The sequence below is a fragment of the Lipophrys pholis genome (assembly GCF_963383615.2).
Source record: "Lipophrys pholis genome assembly, chromosome: 14".
NCBI classification, from domain to species: domain Eukaryota; kingdom Metazoa; phylum Chordata; class Actinopteri; order Blenniiformes; family Blenniidae; genus Lipophrys; species Lipophrys pholis.
This window is the reverse complement of record NC_137633.1, coordinates 21993477-22014360: the sequence shown is the minus strand read 5'-3', so window position 1 is coordinate 22014360 and position 20884 is coordinate 21993477. Positions and strand designations below refer to the sequence as shown.

General features: G+C 41.4%; 1 protein-coding gene across 2 annotated transcripts in view; it reads right to left on the bottom strand.

Annotated features, from left to right (window-relative positions):
• The window catches only part of zfyve28 (zinc finger, FYVE domain containing 28), a 29640-nt gene that overhangs the window by 7779 nt on the left and 977 nt on the right, over positions 1-20884 (bottom strand). For both annotated transcript variants that reach the window (XM_080479482.1, XM_080479483.1), the window contains exons 2-3: positions 3804-3944; positions 1488-1625 (exon numbers count right to left, since the gene is read on the bottom strand). In XM_080479482.1, the coding sequence (XP_080335608.1) occupies positions 1488-1625; positions 3804-3944 (279 nt within the window). The remainder of the gene's footprint in view (positions 1-1487; positions 1626-3803; positions 3945-20884) is intronic.

Sequence of the window (20884 nt, the reverse complement as noted above, 5' to 3'; positions counted from 1 at the left end):
CTTTAGCTCAGCTTTATATATGGTATATATAAATCACCAATCAACACATCTTTTATTAACTATATGAAAATTCTTTTCAGTCTCTGTAAAACAGAAGCCCTCTTTACACAGCATCGTTTCAATGTTTTAGAAAAGTTATGTATATCCACAACATTGAACTCAATGTCCATTTACACGGAAATGGCAGAAGCGCTGAAAACAATATAGTTTTCACGTTGGGTCAATAGTGGATGCTGTTGTTGGTTTTTGTAATAAAACTACACACGTGTGCGGAGAACTAGAAACATTAATAATGGAAGTACATGGACATTCCTTTGGATAGATGAAGAAGTTGGATTGTTATTACGGTGACTGTCAACTATTAAACTAACAAGTGACAGGAGAATATGGACTGGGAGTCATGACACTCTTCTGTTTTCAAAAAGTTGTGTTTTCAGTGGTTCTGAGCACCGTTGACATATAAACAGACCCCCAGAAATCATGAAAGTTTTGTGTTTTCACTTGAAAAAGTTGTGTAAACGGAGCCAGAGCTATAATTATTAATATATAGCTGATTCAACTTTTCAATAAAGGGGTCATATTATGTAAACTTCACCTTCTAATGGTTTTCCAACCGTAATAATCGTCCCCATACCTGGAATGATGCCCCAGAACTGAAGAAAGTCTGTCCTCTCTCTCCCTGGCTTGTTTCAGTTTTTAAAAAGTGTGTTGCTCCAACGAGCCAATCAGAAATCAAACCCTATATAGTGTCATCAGGGGTTTAGCCAATCCCAATAAAGGTAGGCCCTCACTGTGACCCTCCCACAATTAGACAGCTCTGCTCGGGCACATGGCACCACGAGAGGAAGTTCTTCCTCCTCTTCACAAGATGGGCATGTGTGGGCGGAGCCAGTCCAGCTCACACAGACACAGCAGATTCTGATTGTAGCTCCTATGATCCAATATTCAAATGGATTAAAATCAAGTAAGAGCTGGATTTGGGGCAATAAACTTTGAATACAATGTTTTTGGACCAACGAGGCCCATTTGAAATTGCTGAAAAGCTGTTTAATATGACCCCTTTAAGTTAAGACAATAAGTAGATCATTCGAGGAAACTTTACAACTGTAACAAACTGTCTGCAAGTAACAAGCCATCTGCAGCTGTAGAAAATGACTTGAATTTTATGGTCTTTGGTCATTCAGAGCAACTTCATGGTGGGAGGTTTATAGTGTCATTAAAACTAAAAACAGACTTATTTTACCATCTAGTGGTCAAAAATGGTATTACATAGAGTTATGATTAGCCAGTTGATCAACCTTAGACAGAATTTTCTGCAGCATAAAACAAACACAATGTTTTTTTAAATGGTAGTAAACTAAATATATATCTAAAAGAACTTTTCTTCAAAAAGAAACAGGTATGTTTACCAGTGTGTAAAAATAACTTGGTATTTCCGTGCACTCGAGGTTGTTTTGTTCACAATAAATGCAGGAGGGAATACGTACTTCAGCTCCAAACCACAGCTGCCCGGCTAAGTTGTCATGACGAATCTCCTCGGGGAACTTGACACAGAAGTCTCGGTTGGCCCGGTCGTTGGGGATACATTCATCCATGATCTGGCTGATAATGTTCAACACATTGTCCTGCGAATAAACACCAGAGTGACAGAAAAGTAAATTCAACAAACTAGGTGGGAAAAAACTCATTTTCTCTTGTGTTTTCGCAAGTGTTGGTCAATAATTTCTACATTTATCATCCTTTCAGAAATGCCCTGGTAGTGCGGTGTTTGAAGAACATTGATTGGCGAATGAATGAAGACAATTTAAGAAAGTGTGTGAGACCTTTAGGACCCCCTAAGCTACATTCTCCTTTAATAAAAAATACTGAACTTGAGTCCATAATTCCAGCAGTGAAAATGCAGTGTCACACACAACAAGAGCTAATCAAGAGCTTATGTGCCACTGGCGTGTACAACAGCCACAACAATGACTTACAATGAGCCTTTCACTCAACCGCAGCTGCACTGTGCACTGTAATCTTGTCAGGCACAGCACTGCGTCTTTCTCTGCTCGCCCCGAGGAGAAAGATTAAAAAGCTTTGAGAGAGGGAGAAAGAGAGAGAGCTTAGCCACCAACTCCTTTATGGCTGTGTGCTGCACATGTGTCCTGAGTGCCACCTCGATGTCTGCGAGCGTCTCCCAGCAGGGGACACCAGAGATAACCTTCGCTTCGGCTGGTTTCACTCACTCTGGCAAGACAACTGTCTGGCGTCTCCCCTTTGTTACAGCCTATCTTTCACTCTGCCGTCTATCTCAGAGCCTCCCTCTTCCTCTGTAGCCATCTAACTCGATCTCTGACCACTTGGAAAAAAACCTGCACGCATGCACCCACGCACGCGCGCACACACACACACACACACACACACACACACACACACACACACACACACACACACACACGCACGCACGCACTAGCTGGCTCCAGCAGGCCACTCTGTAAGAACAGCCGTGCCAACATAATATGAGCAGCATGCCAGCAACCCCCACAGAGGGCCATGAATAAGAGCTGATATTTGCAGTGGCAGGTTCAAGCGCAACATTTGGGCTTGAATGTACTTGCCTTCTATTCTCGGGGCCTCGCGGCTGAAGGGTGTCATGCTGCTCACCTCTTTGTCCAAAACTCTTGAGGCCTCAGAGGCACGCCGCACTGAATTTAAGGGGCGCCTTGAAATGGCTGCTAAACATTCTCATTGTCAACTCGTTAGGGAGAAGAAATCAGAGCGGAATTTGAGTGACAGACTTGGCCTCACACGGGCCGCTCATTCACAAAACGAGCAGCCTGATGGAGAACGAAGCAGCGAAGGAAATGAGGGTGACAGTCTGATGGAGGTGAGCGAGAGAGACAGCACAGCCGGGGATCAAGTGATGACCTTATTAAGTGGTTCTCCCTGTGTGCTCTGCCATTGGTGTGTGTGTGTGTGAGAGTGTGTGTGTGTGTGTGTGTGGGGGGGGGGGGGGGGTCCTACAGATCACTCACATATGCATCACTCAGACCTGACAGTGAAAAAAAACTAAAAACTTGTATCACCACATTTAACATTTACAGTGGTAAGATTTTCTGGAGCTTTAACCTGTGAGTCTGTACCGGACATCATGGGGGGGGGGGGGTGTGTCTGTCTGCTCAATAATCAGGAAAAATACTTTCTAGAATCCAGAGCAGATCCGTAAACTGCTCTGTGCTTTTATCATGAGGTCTCCTTCTTCTATATGTTGGTCGAAGCGGGCAAGTCTTTAATCGAAACAAATCAGAGGTTGGAGCGGAGCTACTGTGAGGGGTTTGGAACAGTTCAACCTGAATAATAAGAATTTTTTAAAAAATAACAACAATTTCTAAATTGTACTTTCATCTTTCTTCTGACGTCACTAGCTCTAGTAAACATTCACGATTAGCCTACATAACACAGGCTAGTCTTATCAGAGTGAAGACGAAAGTTTCCAACAGCTGCTTCCAAGCGAAGTCTTCTTATCTCACCTTATCACAAAACCGTTTCATAAAGGAACCCAGCAAAGCACCGTCTGCCGAGGCAATAGTCATATCAGGCCACTGTATCCAGAGAGGGATAAGGGCATAATCTATTTATAGTTTCCAGGCCAAACCAGGGTAGACAGGTGAATAAAACAAATCTTAAATAAACAGGAAACCAAAATCACAGTGTAGATTCACTGAGATTCCAGCTTTGCACCTATGGAGGGTTAATTGATTTTTGTAGTCTCTAGACTAAAAAGTGACGGCTTTGGGAGTGTTTCTCTTCTCCGGACTGACCTGACATGATCGGAACTGGTTGACCAGCAGGGTGCATCTCTGGGGGTCCTTCCTGCCATCCAGGCTGTCCAGCTCAGTGGCCACCTGGTTCAGCTCTTCATCAGCGTAGTAGAACTGGGCCAGGAGCTGAGGGTCCGTCCTCTGCACACAAACACAAGGAAACACAGGAGGGTCAATCACTACATGAACAGCAACTTCATCATCTAAGAGATGCACACGACTTCACATGTAAGAGTTAATGATTATTCTGACATAAAAACACTCTTTATGAGAGCGCTCATAAACCTTACAAACTCTACAGAGTAAATTGTTTTTAATTTTTTTATACACAGTTTGATTTGAACTAAATAGGTGAAATATTTTAACCTCTCTTATCTGTTTTTTTTTTTTTTTTTTTAAATCACGAGTCCATCACAGTGCAAACAGACTCACACTCACAATCATGCACACCAACATTTAGTCACCAATCACACCCCAAATACATATTTTTACTCATGTCCACTATAGAGAAGTCAATGTGTCCGTTCAAAGCATCACATTATAACGTCATTAGTCTGTGAAGCACCTAAAATGGTACTAAACTAGCTGAACGGTGCTGAAAAGCATTTCAATGTGCTTTTGGTAGATCTAATCTGTGATTCCAGACTTTGAGAAAGACTGTATGCTGCTTGTTGATCTGCCAGTAGCACAAAGATTAACCCATTCAAGTTTACGTATACACATTCAGTACAGGAAAACCGAGAATGTCTCATTAAACCGGCTCACCGACCCACACAGAGATGGCAGCTCCGCTAATGGTCACAATCATTAAGACATTTTGATCACAAGGACTCATTAAATGTTACTTTTCTGAATAACTAACATTTATTTCTTGTTTTAGTAACGAATAAAGTAACTCCATTACTGGTAAGTAAGCAAGTGGTAGTCATTTTCAGTAACTTACACAACACCGTGAAGCGTGAAGTACTATAAGTTGCGTGTTTCTCGCTGGTTCTAAACTACAATAAAGCTCCTTCTTTCATGGGATCTCTGACCTGACCGCTCATCTCAAAACAGCATGTTGTTTACCGAGGAAAGAACTGAACATCAAAGCAAACAATGGTTTCTCTTGACCCCAAACAGAGCGCGAGGCAGGTCAATCCGGGGTGCGGGAGCCCGCAGACATCAGGCCAGGTGGACTTCAAGCCTCATGACGCGCAATGTGGTGAGACAAATAATCTCATTATCATTTACATGCTCAGAATTGGGTGTTATCAACGTGAGAATCATACTCGGGTGGAGTAAAGAGAACTGATTAGAATAACTTATTCCTGTTTAATCAGTGTCTTCTCAAAATGTGCATGGACAAAGGCATGCTGGGAAAAAAACTCCACCCCACAATCTGTTATTAATGAAATTGCAGCCTATACAGCGGAAACTGAATAAATAAATGCAGTTACTTATTTTCACAGAACAAAATAAATATTATTTACACAATGAATAACTTTAATTTTGGCACAGCACTGGTATAAATTTCAATTAACACACAAAAGCGATAAAAACATTTTCTGCAGTATTCCAAATTTTCAAAGTTTGTTAATTTCTGAAGGTAAAATAAATGATAAATAATCCAGGCTGGCAGTATTTGTGTGTCCTGTGGCTCAGAGGATCGCTCGCAAAAGCTGCCTTCAGCACTTTAAAGATGCATTTTGACAGCTGTTATTCCACCATTGAACATCTGGATTTATGGCTGGGAGGCTACCCAGTGAAAAACATGCCACGTCTAATTACATGACGTTTATCACAAGGTGTTGATCGATGTTTTCAATCATCGTATGCCATCTTCATTCCACCCCAATGGACCTCCCCAGTGTCCAAATCCTGCACGATGAGTCAATTATTCATTTCACCTGCAAAATTTAGTAACAGATGTCATGCAGAGAGGAAAGCAGGCAGCATTAAAGAGCGCAGAACGTTTCTTAATGTCTCTGTTCGGGTGGTTGAGCCAGATCCTTGTTACTGCGTTCTCAGGAGAAGCATCCAGGAACAGTCAATTAGAGAACCGTGGGCTGTGTTCCTTCACTTGGTGGAACGCTTGGGGGAGATTGAGAGATCTGCATGGACAGAAATACTCACAAACAGCTGCAGTCTGTAGATATCCAGCTCGGTAATTTTCTGTGGCAGACAAGTCAATGAATGAGTCTCTGCGTTTCAATAACAGGTGGAGAGTTTTGAAGTGAGAACCGATTCACCGATTCCAAAAGAGAATCTAATTTTCCAGGCATCTTTCTATTTGAGGAGTTGAAAACCTAATCTCCTGCAAATAAACAAACATACCAAACCGAACCAAACAGTCAGTATCACCTGTTTATGAATGGAGACGAAACATTTACACTTCTTAAAAGAAACATGCGCTCACCAAGTAGTGGAACTCAATCTTTTCATTTTGAAAACTGAATAATAAATTACATTGCTTGGACTCAAATATTAAGTTCCAAAAATGTTTTAAGTCCCAAATAAATAAAGTTTGACTGATTGAAGAGTCTGTATATATCAGTTTTACTTGACATTAAATAAAAGAGGAAAAAATAATCAAAACATGTTAAAAGTTCCGGTGCATACACCTGTGCATAACAGATTAATTCCATCCAATCTGTGCAGAGAAAAATAAAATCAGGTACTGGTATCAGTGTATAAGCTAGTTTACTGAGATATTGTGGTCATATATGAGTAAAAAAATCTAGAATGAAGAAAAGATACTCATCCCCAGCCAAAATGTGTGCCACTAATGCTGAAGAGGCATTGATGAAGGTTAATACAGAGTGAAAGCTCCCCAGTAGAGGAGGTGTAATTAGACAGCCTGGGCCTGCGAGGACTCGTGTCATTATCTCCCACCATGCTGCCGTCATTGTGAGCAGCACAGTCAATCGCTCCACCACACACACCGCAAAGTATCTCCAAACACAACTGATCATCTGTAAAACATGATCCCAACTTCACAAGTTTCAAATCCGCTTTCAGGATCCCCAAACCGAAGACATGCCGGCATCCACACACACACCGACACGCTTCCCGCAGAGGGCTCGCCGTAACCCAAAGGTTATTGGTTCTGGAAATGGCGCCCACGTGAAGATGTGCATCATCAGAAACCACACGGCCCCGGTGATGGCACCAGGGGCTTAAAACGACAGCATGAGTGTGCGGACTGGTAAACAGGCTCCACTGTCGAGTGATGTTTTTCAAGAAGTGAAGCAGCACAGATATCTGCTCTTTACCGAAACCCCTCGCAGGACCTTTTCCCTCAAGTTTGCAGTATTTCCTGTTGCGTGATGCTCTCCCCGCGGACCGCCGCTTCTCTCTCTGAATATGATACATGCTGCTGTTCCCTCACTCTCTCTCATTAATAATGAAACAAACAGCGAGGAGAAAACACAGACATATCTTTCAGCTGGAGCACATTGTTCCTGTGAGGGTTAGAGAAACTACCACGCCAGACAGCACGCCAATTAACACATGGCCAGCTACAGCAGGCCAATAGATTTGGTCAAGGTCAAAGTTTTATTTCGTGAGGAGGAGGATTTTTCACCACACAGCAACACAGGAGACGAGCAGGTCAGCGTTTCTCTTCCCTCTCAAAAGCCCTTCGGTTTGACGGATACTTGTCACCGCCGACATAAAACACAGTTTGTTTCTCTACTCAGCACTCTGCCTCCCAGCGTCTCCCGTCAACCTGAACCCCGCAGAGAGAAATCGATGAAATTCCTCCACAGATTTTCTTCATGCGAGTGGATTCTGACGCCATTGCATGTTTACTGAACAAGTTTCAGGAGAGGAGCAGGGAAAGTGTGAAACGCAGGTAATTCTCAATCCGAATCATGTTTCATAGTAGGTCGTTTGGTGCATTTAACCATCAGCCATAACATTATGACCACTGACAGGTGAGAAATTACATTGAATATCTGTCTATCAAGTCTTCTTTTAGTGTTTTGGATTGGAAAATGTATTAGATTTTTAACATAAAGAGGAAAGTTATTGCTATGATGTTGTGGCTCAAGCAAGGTTTTAGATACGATAACACAGGTTTTCAGTTTCTGACTGCATACCATTTAGAAGTTTTAAATAACAATCTGAATTCTAAAAAAAAAAGAAAAGACTTGGCCCGACTTAAATTAAATGATATGCATGGGATATGTCAGGTAACAAGTAAACATTTTATTATCAAGGTTTATGTGTTAGAAGCAGGAAAATTATCAAGTATGAAGATGTAAACGAGTATGACAATGACTGAGCTCTTTTGAGGTGTTCCCAGTCTGAAATGTACACAATCTGTCTAAAGTGTTCCAAGGAAGGAGAAGAGGTGACAGTGCCTCACATGGAGTTCTTTTAATGGTGACTGGTGTTGGCAATTGTTGCGTTTTGAGTCTCTAAATACATTTTAATATGCAATACTGCTATTTGCACTGGAAGTGTGTTTTAATACTCAGATAAATTACACTATGTTTGTAAACGGTGAAAGGATTTCACTTAAATAGAGCATTATCAACGCTTCCATAATCGCTTTACACTGACCCATTAATGGTGTACGCACACACACACACACACACACACACACACACACACACACACACACACACACACACACACACACACACACACACACACACACACACACACACACACACACACACACACACACACACACACACACACACACACACACACACACACACACACACACACACACACACACACACACACACACACACACACACACACACACACACACACTCACACTCACACACACACACACACACTGTGCTCGACCTTTACCGGGAACAATTTAGAGTTCAGTGTTTTTCCCTGAGGTCACATCCACATTTGGACAAGGTGAGATGGGAAGTGACTGGAAGACGACCTGCTTCACCGACTGACCGTACAGCATCTTGTGGATAAATATCAGTCATGGAGCCGCAGGATTCAACAGAGTGCATGTCATCGATTCACTCCAGTGCTCAGTCTGCAGCCGCTGTAGACGGTACTTCTTGTTGTGAGCCACAAAATATGTTTAACTTTCAATATTAAGATTTAAACTTGTATATAAAGATTTGTTAAATTCACCAAAACCCAAGCATATACTGTGATTATGAAATTAAAGAACTTCAATTGAGAGCGAAATAGTTTTAGTGAAATCAATTTACTTTATAACTAGAATGCTTATCATTGGTTTAAATCTGTTTAAGACACTTTCACACTTCTCACAATTTTAGCTACTTTAGTAATTTCACCTTTAACATTTTGGTGGTTTCAACCATTTTACCTGAGTTCAGCACTTTCAACCATTATTGCAGTTTTTAGTCTTTTCAGCTCCTTTGAGTAATGTATGTACATGCAAGGGTGTCTGTTGCGTAAAAGACAGCTAAAAAAAAGATTAATATATTTATTTACACTTGATTTTGTGACCGCCGCAGGGAGCCACTTGAGCAGGGCTGAAGAGCCACATGCGGCTGATTAAACCCTGATTTAGCATCACTGTAATGGAAACAAATATAGGTCATTTCCTTTAATATGTAGGCTAATAGAAACTGAGCGGAAATCTTAGATATGCAGGAAGAAACCAGGCTTCCACAAGGTGTGTTTATATTTACATCTCAGCCGTCTGAAGTGGATTTATTAGACAAATGTCAAGATGACCAAACAGGAAGTAGTGGTAGACGGTGGAAAACCTTTTTTCGTGCCGTTCACAGACTGATGGCATTCAGGGGGAGATCTCGGAGGAAGAAAAGACGTGTCTGAGACAGACGAAGTTCTGTAGCCTCCTCCTGCTGCATTCCACACACAAGAGGGAACATTCCTGCAGCACTGCATCATGGGATAAAAGTCAGGCGACGTGCACGGCTTGCTGGTTGAGTTTTAGATAGACGGCGGTGCTCGAGCTGCTCGCCATACGGCACGTCATTCAGTAATGGTTTCTCAAGGATTAGAAGAAAGGTATGAGTGGGCTGGAGTTCACATGCTTCGGATTCTAAAACTTGGTCCGGTGCCACAAGCTGCGGACAAATTCACACCTGGGTAGACATGAGAGCAGTTTGCAGTAATTTATCTGGGTATTAGTTTAAGAACAAATCTTCTTTTTTTTTTTTAACCACAATCACGATAAAGTGTTTTCTCAACGTCACAACAAATCACAGCCAAACAAATGAAAGGTATCGTATAGAAGAGATCTCAGCGGAGCTGAATCGGGTCAACTGAACTTGGTCATGTGACTCAGAAGACGTTTTGGTTCTTACCAAAGTCCTCCAAGACACATGACTAACTCCACTTAACCTGATTCGATTGCTTTGAAATGCTTCCTATCTAGATGAATGAGAACGTGTTCACACGCAGAAGATGACCCTTTATATATCGATCTGTGCATTTCATGACCTCTGCTGAATCAAGGATCAAGCAGTTCCCGTTTGATCATGTTTATGCAGATGATAGAAAATGACTCGTTGGTTCCGATAAAACATTTCTCCATCATCAATACAACTTTAAATGTTAGAGTCAGAATAAAACACCTTTCATTAGCTGATGTGGGAAGCTTGATGCATACTTTCATTTTCTCTCTTAACTATTCCAATACATTTTATACAGGTCTCCACAAAAAGTGCATTGAAAAGCTGCAGCTTGAGTCCTTAAAAATCCAGATCTTTTCATTGCGTTGCATTCTCACACTCGTCCGACCGTCTGAATCGACTTCAAACTCTACTCTCAGATCATCTGGAGCTGCTCTGTTCAGCACACCCAAAACAGTTCAGCTTCATGATGAAGGCTGGGAACAGCTCATATGAGAGAAACATCTGTAGACAGTTTTAATAACTTAATGTCTGCTCTTAATCTTGATTTATATTGTCTGCGTTTGCTAGAAGAACAAAAAAATCTGGTCCTTTTAAATGTTTTTTTTTCTTCACTCACATACTTTAAGTATATTTCAGAACCTGCACTTTTCACCTTTCAGTTTGCATTTCTCCTTTTACCGGATTGTTTTTATCCATTTTTATCTGTACATCGAAGAGTGGAATTCGTCTGCTCTGTGTGCCTCCAAGTGAAATAAAACTAGTCGGAGTGCACAAACAAGTTTCTTCATTGCAGACGGGCCAAACGTGACGCACAGACCGAAACCGGGGAGTCCAGACTGGGATTCTCAAAGGTTTAACAAATACTGATTATGAGAGGACAATAATTACACCATCATTTTACCAGATTGGCCAAGTGAACTTAAATGAGTTTGACACTCCTGCTTTATGTATGTTTTGCATAAACAAAAGATTCCTGCCATTAACTTGATCGATGTTTTGTCATCTTTCTGAGCGCTATTGGTAACTACATTAAGGAATACAAAACAAATAATTAGTCTTCAGTAAAAATAATTCCTTATTTATGCACTTACACTCTATTAATTCACTCTATGAAAACTGAAATCTTCAGAATTCAGTAATCATAGGTTTATAACATGTGATATGGCCAAATCTTGAAAGCAAAACACTTCTTCCATACTCAATACCACAAAGGCAGAAAAAAAACAGCATAGTCCTCTGCAAGGGATTCAGATGTCCAGTGGTAATATTTACTTTCATAAGTGGAATATGAGTCAGTGATGATGTTTCTCTGAAAACAAAACAAAAAAATCTATCTGCTGAAACAAGTGCTTGCTTGTATCTTCTTACATAACCAGAGTTGGCAGAGAGAAGAGTACCGCGTTTGACTTTTACTTCACAAATTTAGAGCAAATGGTTAAAAATAATGTAGAGCTATGAATGGACTTTTAGAAACCTCCGCACACACAGATATATACAAGGCCACACATGGCCAAAGCAAAGGTGACATTTGAAAGAAGACAAACAAAAGATTAATTTCAGGGTATTAAAAACGGCTAAGGCAATATTGGATGCGACTCCTAAGCTTGCGAGCTGTGCCATCACCAATGACAGCTCTACCTTGCGTAAGTGAGGAAATGATTCAGCAGATTTGGCCCCGGTCCCCTGTGGCATGCCACTCTCCTGTTATCCTCCTGCTGTCACTTGTCCTGGGTGTCCTCTCTCAGGGATGACTCTAAAGCTCCCGCCATTGTGGCCTCAAGCGCATCATTTCAGACGACGCAGATGCCGCAAGTTCATCCGAAGTGACAATTACCGGTGAGCCCCTCTGAGAGACATCATGTCGCGATGACTGAGAGAAATTCCTGTCCTTTTTGTTTAGCGTATCATCAATAACCAGCGGTGGTGATGTGGTGTTATTGAAACGTGTTACTGAAAGTTGCCCGCTGCTGTCCCATCAACATTTTCATCATGTCAGCCGGCGCTCTGCTCCAGCTGCTGAATCTGGGCTTCATTTCCATTCAGACTGCGCAGACGATGACGGCTGTCAGGCTAATGCTTCATGAGCATCCATAGCATCGGTGCATGAACACTGAGCCCACTTAAGGGACTTATAAGAAACCTTGCCTCTGCCCTCCATACTCTATTCCAGGCTCAATTTGCTGCCTTCTGGCTGCTTTCCAAAGATCAGAGGCAAACACTGTAGAGGGAAACCAGTTCACTCTGCTTCATTCAGTAAGCTGGCAGACTGGCAGACAAAAAAGCGGGCGGGTACAGTTCATCACCTTATTTATTATTCAGGACTCAGCATAAAAGCCATGGCAGGAGCGAGCCAAACACTTTGGTAGCAAACAAGGAAACTTCCTCCAACAGGGAAACCATTATTCATATTAAGTTTGGCACAATAAAGAGGATCATCTTTTCAGAATGTATTGTTGTGCTTAGCTAGGTCCGGTTGTGTCGACTCATTCCTTTCATGTTCAGCTTGCATCAGGACTTTTCTGCCTACCTCTGGGTTATTGATGATGACTTTCCCTCCACAAACCCCCACTTTCTTAAACTCACTCCTGTCACATTTTGAGATGCTCCGAGATTACCTTTGCAGTGCCGAAGAGCATCTCTGCACTCAAATGCTGAAAGTTGATCTGGATCCACAGAGGACGACAGACTTAACTCATTTACTCAATATATTCAGAGTGGGCTGCCCATCTGGACCCGAGCTATAATCTCTGCTCGTCTGCTCCCTGAGGGATGGCCTAATCTGGCATTTGGACTGCAGCACCGCCCTGTGCATGTGCCTGGCACACAGTTCAGCATGCTGCAGTAACGCAGTGGGGCACAGAGGATTTAGGTGGCTGGAAGGTGAGCTTAGGAGCCCCCGATGGTAGTGTGGTGACACATGAGGGACACCCATCTCCCAGACAGCCACAGGGAAGTTCTTATGCAAGAAATAATCTGCTTATACAATCCACAAGTGGAGGGGAATGTGACTTTTACTCATAAAGAATATACAATTTGGAATTTGCAGGTGGGAAGGGTTGGGAACTACCACACCTCGGGTAAATGCCTCCCCCTTCTGATGAATTATTTTTATTGCGTAGGGATAAAACCTCTCCCACGGTGATTAAAGCTACTTCACTAACAGACCAGACAAAACAAAACACATCAGATTAATGTAATTTAAAATCTGAGTTAAGCAGGGGAGTAAATTCTCATGTATTGAAAATTAAAGTCAAAAGCAAATTTAATTTGATCTCAAACATTATTAATTATTCAATTATTATTAGATGCAGGTAAGTAGGTTATATAGAGCGGTAACTGGCATACTTGTTACACTAACTTGAAAAAATAAGCAATTTGTCTTTATGTCATTTAATTCCAACACTACAAAAAGTGTACAGCTTATAAAAGACCAAATGTGACAAAGCTTCTAGTTAAGGCTTGCTCAAGTCATCCTGGACCATATTCTAAGCTAAAGTAGGTTTAAGCACCATTTACACGACGTTTCAAGTAAAAACGCATTGTTTTTGTTCCTCGTTTCAGAAAAGGTTTGCGTTTATATAACAACGTTTTAAAAATGACGTCCTTAGGCACGGAAATGACAGAAATGCTAAAAACGATGTAGTTCTCCAGCAGGGCCTTAAGTAGATGCTTGTTTGTTTTTGTAATGAAACTGCACACACATGCACGCAGAGAATAATTTGTATGGTCGTTGACCAAGATGGATTGTTATTACGAAGACTGTCAACTATAAAACTACCAAGTCCCAGGAGAAAATGGACTAGGAGTCATGACACTCTGGAGGCAAACATTGTTCTTATTGTCCATCTACTGAGCATGTGCGGAAGAATTATTCACTTGGACTATGGTTCACATGCCCGGCAGCAACATTTCTGCTGTTTACGAGGAGCTGGAGCCTGGGCTTTTTCAGAAAGTTGCGTTTTCGCCTCTTTACGCAAAGACGGAGTCGGTGCATTTCAAAACGTTCCACCTTTGCAGCTGTTCTCAAGAACATTGAAATTCAGTGGTTCTACGAGCCGTTGTCGTGCAAACCGACGGAAAAAAAATGCAACGAAGGTTTGGCGTTTTCACTTGAAAATGTTGTGTAAACAGGGCCTTAAGCCTGCTGGGATATCTCATTCAATGGACTATATTTATCTAAATATTTGAATATGAGGGCCCATATGATATGATCTTAAACTCCTATGCTGGGATACCTCAAAATTAAGTCTAAACGGACTAAATAAAAAACTCAAACGAGCATAGTTTTGCACTGTTTCTATTCCTCCTCCTACTTTCATCCCAGTGTAGGACGAGCATGATTCAGTCCTGCTGGATCTGTCTGGATACTGTTCATTGTTATGAGCAGTGAGTGTGAGCAGGCATCGCGCAGGCTGTCCTAAATTACGCACACTGACAGCCGTGGAAAACAACAGCACATGAGAGAGCACACACATCTTTGTTTGCTGTCAGTGGAGGTTAAATAAATGCCAGTCAACCTACTCCTCCAACCACTGACATATGAACCTCAGGGCTGCAGAATAGTGAAACACTATCTTCTTTCATTCAACGCAAAAGGGTTTTTCCCATCACAAAGCTTTATTGCAACTAAAATATTCAATATTCAAATTGAAAATGAAAACTACAGTACGTACTTGGAGCGAGCATATCTAACCTTGTGATGATGATTGTTCAGTTTTTCCAATTTGTCCGATATTTAACAAAAAACCCAAAAATAAAACCTAAGGTGAAGAAAAAGAGTGAAGATCATGTCTCTCTATGGTACCTTTAAATCTCATTCTACTTTCCTCCAATCATGACTTTCTCACACATCTTAGACAGGGTCCTGATTCCTCAATCCTGCAATGAATTTAAAAAGGCTTTCAATCGCCTGGCCTGTCTCAAACTGCACTGGGGTCAGCCCTCTAAATCCTGGCGGCTGACACCAAATCAATTACCACATGGCTGGTGAGTAAGCAGAATGGGACATCAACAAAGAACTCCAGAAAACAGGGCTAAATATGAAGCCACAGCGGCCACTGCTCAGCAGTTTGCTGCTTCATCCACTCCCCGCCGAATGTGCAGAAGCATCAGTGCAGAGACGAACCTCCGAGAGGCCGATCCCAACACCGAGGCCTGTCGTACTCCGCACTGCAAGATGCTGTGACTACACAAAGGAAACCAGCAGCTATAATTCACCAACCTCAACATTATATGCAATAAAATCTAGAAGAACATCTAATATGATTCTACACATCAATGAGAGCAGCAGCTTTTTGTTAGTAATTCATCTGATAATCATATTCCTGATTAATCCATTGACTGTTTGGTCTATAGGCCAACAATGAGTCAAATGCGCATCTTAAGTGGGGGTACACCGACACATACATGGGTATGTGCTCCGATATGAACCACACCCAATATCAGTTTACAGCAGCTTCCCATCAAACTACATCACATGTGAGCTGAAGGAGGAGAAGCGTCAGCCCTGAGGAGCTTTTTAAAGTAAAACAGTGACAAAGGGAAAGATAAGCTTGTGATCCGATTGTATATTGATGATGGAATGGACGAACTATTGGGTTTTTTTTTTCTTTCAATGGCAGTGTTTCCAATTTGTACATGGTTGGCCTGCAGGATACAGGATGTGTGATCATATTTTCCGGGATTGAGACGATTTTCAGTGTGTGTGATGTCAGCTCTGAGACTTGTTCTTCCATTTACTCTTCAAATAACAGTGCTCTTTCTCTTGTCCCAGTGTGTTGACTTAGTTTTCACAAAATCCATTGATGTTGTGCTTGTGACTTCTACCACCGCCGAGACAAAGACAGGACGTTTCAACACTCAAGTCTGCGTCAACGCTGGTGGCAACCGTTCAAACGTCAGAAGTGGAAAATCTCTAAATGAATTAAAATAATGATGTGAGCTCAACAGGTCCACTTGTGAAATCCTGAGGTGATCAAACTGCGCTCGGTCCATAAAGACGTCTCTGTGAAGTTTGTGACTTGCTTGTATTGTCCTAAACTCAACCAAATTTAAAAAAAAAAATAAATGTGGAGGGGAAGGAAGGACGTTTAGTTATTTTGTTCTTTCAAGTCGTCATGAACTGCCTCCACCTTCCAAACACATGTTAGTAAGTGTGTGTCATCGCCGCTACTCAACAGATCAACACCTCTTCAGAATTCAAATCCATCTCATGCATTTTAAGTAGAGCCCACATAGCAGGCAACAAAGAGAAAACTGGCTTCTGACCGACTGTGAGGAATAAAGATTCTTTGTGGAAACCATCAGCTGTCACTTTGTCCGACTTTCCCTCTGACAGTAGACAAACATCTTCAGAGCATCTTTTATGGCGCCCTGACAATGATTCATTACCGGGGAAAATCCTCCGTGTTTAAACAACTCCAGCACACATGACTTTACAACAAGTTAAACAGATCAACACATTTCCTCATTTCGGTCATTAAAAAACAGGTGCATTCCAAAATCTTTAAATAACATTAGGGGGTTCATGTTTTGTCTGTTAGTTTCCATACATGTAAATGAGATTATAGGAAAATGTCTTATTTTATGAAATATTCTAATATTTTGAGACATTAAGCTATTTTCTTTTAATTATTCCTACACTATGAGAAAGAATAAAACTCAAGGGACTTAAAATTGTATAGTTCGTGTACAATAAATCTAGCTCATACTAAAGTTTTCAATGAAATTATGAGAGAAAAAAACATTTCCATTTTTTTTCTCCAATTTGTATCATTAAAACTGCAGCTCAAACATAACTCAATCAGAAATAATCAGCAACCAGTTTGGATAACTAGCCTAGACTTTTCTTTTTTTTAAGCTGAAATCCTCTTTAAGTTACAGCAACATATTTTCTCACTCTTTTTTCTGTTTTCGTTATGAAAACTGAACTGTTGGTTAGAATCAATCAAGATAACTAAAATGTAGATGAAGTCACAGCTTCTAGCTCAGGTGTCTGCAGACTTCACAGCCATTTTAACAGAAACTTTTGAAATTAAGATTACACATCTGATAATATGACAGTTCTATAAATAGTTACTCTTGTTAATCCCTCGCCAGACACTTTTGTTTGAACCGAGTCAGCATCACGAGCATGTTAGCCATAAGCTCATATCAATGTTCACTAGGTAGGTCAGGTAGCTACATCACTGTGTGAAACACTGAGCAGGGAGCATCTCCATGGCAACAGACGCTGATCTCCTCCACGAGGTGCCGCTCTCATCCGCTTTGTATGGGAAATTCTTATTGGATTTGTTAAGAAACTGTTTGCTGTTAACGTCCGAAAATCTAATCAAGTGGTCCTTGGATGATGGCAAATCAGTCATAAAAATGATATCATGATATTTGGGTGAGTAGTTTTTGTGAAAAGTTGGTAAAATACATACATACAAACCAATAAATTTATACATACAAGCAGATGAACGACTCAGCTTCCAGGTTACAGGGAGACTGCGAGGCTTTACCATTATATATATATATATATATATATATATATATTTACCATTTTCCATTATATCACACTCACACAAAACTTTATTTCACATTTCTTGACTTCAAGCAAACAGAAGCTATGTAGATAAGGCTGAGTGCAGCCTGAGGAGAAGGGAGGAGGTGGGATTGAAACAGGGAGTGTCAAGCAGTCGGAGGTGAGCGCCCCCGGCCCGGAGTGAGCCGTCACACTGACAGATGAGGTGGCGTGCGGCTGAAGGTCAGTTCCTGAATGCTTGATAGAATGGTGCCGGAGTGACAAACGGGGGCTACACAGGAAGTGAACAGGTTCAGAGTCCTGACATCTCCCCCTCCATCAGTCACCCCACAAACTTTCCTCTGATGAATGAGAGGTGAAGAGGTGCTGGCCACTTCGGCTGCCTGGAAACTGGAGCCAGGTCTCATCTTTGCAGCTCTTCTGAATGCCTCTCTGCTGGTTTCTGCTTCTCATGAGCAGTTTTATTTTTTTTTTCATGATATCTTCTATTTGGACAAGAAACTATTCACACAAAACGTGTTAAACCAGTTTCTAAGCCCAGGAGGAACGCAAAAGGTACCTTAGTGCATGATGTCTTTACTGTGGGTGAGTTAACTTATAAAGAAAGAGAACATCTATATTTACTTGTACGCTTTCAGGGGTTAGCACTCTAATGATCAATGTTGGGAATAACAGTAAAATCACTATTTTTGACAGTGAAGTGCTGGTGACTTGGAAATCAGGCTGGTATTCCCACTATTTGTGTCTATGTAAGCACAAAGAATAATAATAATAATTAAAAAAAAAAGTTGTGGAGCTGCTGTCTCTCCATCTTCTTCCAGTTGTTTGCATTAGCTGGAGCTTTTGTCTCAACAGTAACTTTTCTGAAACCTCCTGCTTACTGGAGAAGGAGCGTCTCATTGAATCTGAACTGCCACATAAAATATGTCTTGCTGTAATCAAACATTTGCATTCGCCAGGGTCCACGGGGATCTATTTGGGTATCTATGTAAACAGTAGCTTCCTGTGTGTTGCAAGTTTATCTCCACTGCTTTGCTCTCACTGTCATTAGCGCATAAGTCCCTTCATTTTAAGAACAGGTGTTATGCTGAATTCTGCTTCACAGCCAAAATGTGTATCCCCCTCACAAGAGCAAATGCAGCTTAAAATATCTGATTAATCAGACTGACCCACACAGTGCTGACAGCTCAGCTGATGTGTCACAACAACAGTCATACAGACAAGTGCGGGAAACAAAGATACATCTCTAAATATAAGTTACTTAATACAAAGTAACTAACTCAAGTATTTATTCCTGGGATGGCGCGGCACTGAAAGTCCTGCTCTGTGGGACTTATGTGAGGAGGTAAAGAATGGCTCTGCAAATATCGATATCTCAGCTCAAGTCAGGGGAACATGCTGATTCATCACTTTTCTATCTCCAGGAGAACACAGTTCAGTAATAAACTACTCTCCGTTCATGCAAAGCGACACAGCTACGAGGTGTTCAGCAACAATTGCCACAATATGGGGGCTGCACGCCAATTTTGATTACTACAGAAATATTTTCTGGGAGAGCAGAAACAAACACTGCTGCTCAGTATCGGGAGCGTAAAATAAGCTAAGCCCTCCTTTCATTACTGTTGTCAATTGATGCTGATTGGCGTAATTACGGAGGCTTTTAGCACTTCTCAGTTGGCTCCTTTGAGGCACAACTGGTCATTTAAATCCCACAGACTTATGTGTAATTCTGTTAATTCCTGCCAAGGCCGTGATTTGGCAGAAAAGGCTCTGATGCAATAGCTCAGCACTTTGTGGGCACTCGTCACTTGCAAATGTAACAATGCACTGGTGAGCCCCGACACTGGCCAACAATGCACCGCAAAAACGCTGTGACAGCAAACGTGGTTTCACACAGAAAGGGCCCATGACGCAGGTGTGTGTATGTGGTGGCGAGCAGGTGGATGGCAGGTAATCACAGGCCTTTTATCTAAGCCTTGTCTGACATGACTGAAGCAAAAACTCAGATTACAGGTGTTGTTTGATTCTGTAACTGAACTCGGATCCTGCATATTAAACCTTACACCTTGACGTGAACCCAAAACTCTCCACGCTGCGGCCAATGACTTGCCACCATGAAGCAAGGTCAACCTTTCATCCGCAGCTCATACGGCAGACATGCAAGGCGTGACAACACACACAGGTTAAGAAAAAGGCTAAAAAGCTGGTTGGTGCCCCGAAGAAGGGTTTGTGCTCTCTCGTCCTCAAAGGTGCTGCAGTTGGCATATATTGAACTCTTCATTTAACAAGGCCTTTAATACTTCCTCTGCTGTGTCAGGCATGTTTCCACACCCTGAGCGTGATTTAAAGAATCACCACACATCCATTACCACTCCAGCATCCCTAAAAAAACTGATCATTTTTGCTGACAGACGGTGTTTTTCCGGGCAGCGTTGGACTGTTGTTTCACTTTTGAAACAAGCATTGCTGCAGTTTTTAGATTGTGGGCGCTATCAACCCACAAAATCAAATCAATGTGAACTCAAAAACCATCAATCACTTAAGTAAACAGCTACGAAAACAAACATATTGAGTCATTGCCCAAAGCTTGAACGGGAAACATTTTACCAAGGCAAAGCATCTCAACTCACACAATGCGAATATCACCTTTCATTTCCTACAATCTATACTCTTTAACCCTTTATTGGGCAAAAGACCACACAGAACTAACTGTTTTCTTAATGCTTTTTTATGAACTGACAATGTCAAATAAATGAAAATGACAAAAAACAACATTAAATATTCACAGGATTTTTATCATTTCTGTCAATAAAAACAAAGCTTGCATTCTCCATGTCAAAAGGAGATAAAAAAAAAAACCGAGGTGTTTTTTGCTCCTTTGCTTTTCAAGCACACTTCTTACTCAAAGTTCGTGAATACCATGACCTGATTGATGTTCTGATAAAATATGAAAAATTGTAACCTCTTGTGTAATGGCAGCGTTCATAAAACAAGCTGATAGACAGACTGGGGGCATGTTTGTCAACCTTTGCTGCTGATAGCACTTTACATTGTAGACTGGTAATATAATGAAAACTATGTGAGACATGTCTGCAAGATTTTAGCACCCCTTTCACAAATCCAGTAAAGAATATATCAGATTTAGACAGTTCCAAGCTCATTTTTGCTACAGATTCTATGGCACTTAGTGGTTTTTAATCTTGAAATTGTTCATGTGGTAGGAATTGAAAGTATTTTAC